At 35.9% G+C, this 4222-nt stretch overlaps 1 protein-coding gene across 1 annotated transcript; it reads left to right on the top strand.

The window, feature by feature from the left end:
• Positions 1–512: 512 nt before the first annotated feature.
• On the top strand, positions 513–1697 carry LOC107301033 (F-actin-uncapping protein LRRC16A-like; the record flags this gene model as incomplete). The annotated part of the gene is made up of 3 exons (XM_015830303.1): positions 513–587; positions 832–1028; positions 1591–1697. Coding segments are annotated over exons 1-3 (371 nt in total), but the record flags the coding sequence as incomplete, so codon positions are not given.
• Between the last annotated feature and the right edge of the window lie 2525 nt (positions 1698–4222).

Raw genomic sequence — 4222 nt, 5'->3', positions numbered from 1 at the left:
TCAGAAGTCCCAGATTTTCTCAAAATAATACTGCGAATTTATGGCGGAGATTATGTTGCATTTTAATATCCCAGGTGTGACTTCGGTTATTCAATATAGGCACAATATCAACAAACAAAAAGCATACCCGAAGGGTAACCTGATTATTTAGCATAGCATTTCTGTTTTCTTTTTTTAAAATAAGGATGCTGTAAGATTTTCTTCACTCTTAAAAAAAATTCAGTAAAGATGCAGGACTTTGGTAATGCTCATTTTTCAACTACATTAATAAACAAAATAGAACGTTGCATTTCCCTTTGAAATTTACCGTCAAGCTTGGACTATTTCCAATACTACAATCAATATAAATATTAATTATTGACAGCTTACTGGTAATAACAGCTTATTTGATTTGTGATCCAAATGCTATTTTTCCTCAATCTTTCATGGCTGTTTTGATCATTGCAGTACAACAGTTAATTTAACTATTACCACTTATATCCCAAAAGGCAATTATATTATCTTTCCATTTTATCTATAGATGACTCCCAAATCTAAAAGGAAGAGTATCCACAGTCGAATGTTAAGACCCGTATCCAGAGCTTTTGGTAAGCTTTATTTTTTGGGAGTGATGTTTTTTTCTCAATGATTTATAAGACTATCACTACGACTCAACCTGGGAAAATGAAAAACATCCCCGAACAAGCCACTTTCATACTGTTATTAAGAAGACTACTTAGGCAGATCAAAACAATCTTTCATAAGTTGAACTTGACTTGAAAGAGTCTTTACAAAAAAGCTATGACTGGAAAGAGAACTATAACCCTAATATGTTTTAAATATTTTCTTTAGAGATGGAGTTTGACCTTGACAAAGCATTAGAAGAAGTTCCTATTCATATAGAGGACCTACCTTTCCATTCCGGGAGGTTTGACAAACGGACTTCTGGGTTCATTTCAGAACTACCTTCGGATGAAGGGAAAAAGCTAGAGCATTTTACTAAACTTAGGCCTAAAAGGAATAAAAAACAACAGCCAACACAATCTGCCGTGAGTTAATCTGTTACTTAAGAAATTATACTTCATATGAATGTAAAGATTGTTCACGTCTCAAGAAATCCGCATAAAGCTTTGTTCAGAAACTTTATATAGAAACTGTTTGTCTGAAAACAATAGACATTTCTGTTTTTAACCACCATATCAACAGTAGCATAACTTAAAATTTCTAGCATAAGTACAAATGCAAAGGAGGAAGTTGCCTTGTATTCTTTATTCTTTTACAATTGATTTTTTGATTATTATTATTTTGGGGAACAGAAATTTATCTCTTCATAGATCAGCTTGGAAGATGTCTGAATGAAAATGCTGATATGTATTGTATATTGACACTTTCGGACCTCAAAGGAAACATTTTTTAATATTGGTGATCTTCACTCACGTAATGTGATTATTCTTTTATTTTATAACTGCATTATAAAAGTTGATAATAGAGAAAATCAAAGATTGGTTGTATTATGGTTTATATATTTGGGAATTGAACATTTAATTGGCCAATATTCAAGTGTCCACCAAGCAAATTCCTGCACATCCTTAAGGTTGTACATTTTATCAGGTGAGTCCTGCAACCTTTCAAGAGGGAGAACAGAATGGAATGATGGGAAGAGTAGATGAAGGTGTTGATGAATTTTTCACCAAGAAAGTGACAAAAATGGATTCAAAGTAAGTGATCTATATATCCTTAATTTACAATACACATAGAAGTTGATGTACAGTATTTGAAAAAAGAGCCTTTATGTATATTTTAATTTGTTTGTTTTAAATAGAAAATGATAGCAATTATTGCTAGAAGTAAGGTAATACAGGTAGTTCTTGTTTAGCAACTTACCATGTTTCCCCAAAAGTTAGACCCAGCCCAATAGTAAGCCCTAGTCTGATTTTGGGAGTGGGATTAATATAAGCCCTACTCCAAAACTAATCCCTAGTTTTGGGGCAAGGTGCACCCCTAAAAATCAAGCTAGGGTGGGGGTGGGGGGATGAAGCTGCCCCAAACGCCCCGCACCTGCTTACCTTACCTGTAGGTCTTAATTTCAGAGAATGTCTTACCTTAGGACCACCACAGCCAGGCCTCTCACACCCCAACACCTGTCGCGCCGCTGCTTGAGATCTTCTCCGGCCGCTTGCCGCCACTTGCAGCTGGATGTGGCGCATTGTGCCATTGCTCCTCCCGGCAGGACGTCACATGGCGCTTCGGGCCGCTTCTGCGGCACTTGGGGCCGCTTATGTTGCTTGCGGCAGAGGGCCACATGGTGCTTCAGGCCATTTCCACTGTGGAAAGAGCCAGGAGCAGCAGAAACGGTGCAAAGCACCATGTGGTGTCCTGCCAGGAGGAGCAGCAATGGCACAATGCGTCACATGGCATCCAGTTGTGAGTGGCGGCAAACGGCCGCATAAGAAGTCAAGCAGTGGTGCACAGGTGTCAGGGTATGGGAGGCCTGGCTGTGGTGGTCCTAAGGTAAGACATTGTCCGAAATTGAGGCCTACTGCCTCTTTTGGAGGCAAAAAAACTATAAGACCAGGTCTTAATTTTGGGGAAACACAGCAGTTGTTAAGCAAAGTGGTTGATAAGTGAAACTACAATTGTACTTATGATTTTACTTCAGCTTTCCTTTGCTTTACAGACCTGAAAGACGTAAATGTGAGATTGATTGTAAAGATACTTTTTCATCACCACTATAACTGCGAATGGTCATTGAATGAGACAGTTGCGAAAGAAGAATTACCTATAGACTGCAGTTGATATAATTGCTAATCTTTAAAAATTAGTAATATCAGTTAAGGTTAATTTTTAAAACCAATGTCTCTGGACATAATTTTGGAATTTTCAGTACTTCCTTCTATAAACCATTTTTCTTCAATATTATTTAATTTTGGCTATGCTGGTCTGATAAGTTATCAGGATGTGATCAGATAGCATCTGTTTGACTCAATAACATAATATAATAAAGTTAAAGATATTGAATGAAGGATAAGGAGAGAAATACTGAAAAATTGCAGCTAAGAAGCTAAAAAATGTGCCAAACAGCACTGAACTAATGCAAATATTAGGCTGTGTGAGGAGGAAGATGTTATTTGTTCAGCTACATTCAGTGTATTCTTTTTGCCGGTATGTATTGTATTGTGACATGGCATTACATTCTTTTTTGTATGAAACTGAATATAATTTTGCTTGGTTGTATGGTTTTCCTAGTTAAGTATGAGTTGTATATACATTTTACTCTTCATATAATTTACATTTTTATTCATAGTCCATATGTATAGGGAACTAAATTCATGCAACATACAGAAGCAAGAAATAACCTAAAGAATATAACAACTGAGCTAAATTGTAGTTATTTTAGAAGCCACTTTATGTGTTTGACATTCACTTATTAAAAAAACCCACTGATGCTGAGAAAATAAGATGCCTTAGTAATTAAGGAAGTGTGAATAGCCATTAAATTACAAGCAGATGGCAAAAATCAAGAAAGTTAAGTGCAGAATCAATGTGCTATATGGCAAATAGCTAATGATACAAAAAAACTGCTAAATTGTAAGTTGTTAATGTCACTTTGTCTAATCAAATTTTCTTCTAACTTGCTATTAAAAAAAACTTTGAGAACAAGGTATGCTGAAAAGTCAGTTACAAAAGTTAGATTTTAGCCAATAGTCATTGTATCCTAAATTTCTTTTTAAATACTTTAACATTGAAATAAAAAAAAAATCAGTGTGTACCAAGAAATAATGACAAATAAATCTTAGCATTCATCCTCATTTCCCATTTACTGCAGCACAAAGAAAAGTCAGTAACTTTTTAACAAATGTGTCTTCTGCTCCAGAAATAGACTAAAGTCATATTTAACTCTCCCAGTGTGATGCTTTCTTTCTTCTCCCAACACAAAATTTACCATGTGGATAATCTCAGTGACAATACTGTGATGATGTGGCCAAGGTTAGGAATTTACCCAGCTCCAGTTGGCTATTTACAGTGGCTACATGGATAATTCTCTCTATTCAATTGCTAGGCGATGGAAGCTTCTGTTTCCTTGTTTGTTTGTTTAATGGGTATATTGATAATCCAGTGGAATTCGCTGGGTGGGATCATTGCTACTTTGCTGCTGCTTTTGGGTATGGCTGGTTGTTTGATAATGTAGCTGGGTGAGTGGAGATGTTGGGGAAATTATAAAGTATGGAAAGTACATGAGACA

This window comes from Protobothrops mucrosquamatus, unplaced genomic scaffold, assembly GCF_001527695.2.
Source record: "Protobothrops mucrosquamatus isolate PMUCROS unplaced genomic scaffold, P.Mucros_1.0 scaffold9661, whole genome shotgun sequence".
NCBI classification, from domain to species: domain Eukaryota; kingdom Metazoa; phylum Chordata; class Lepidosauria; order Squamata; family Viperidae; genus Protobothrops; species Protobothrops mucrosquamatus.
This window is presented reverse-complemented; position numbering and strand designations above follow the sequence as displayed.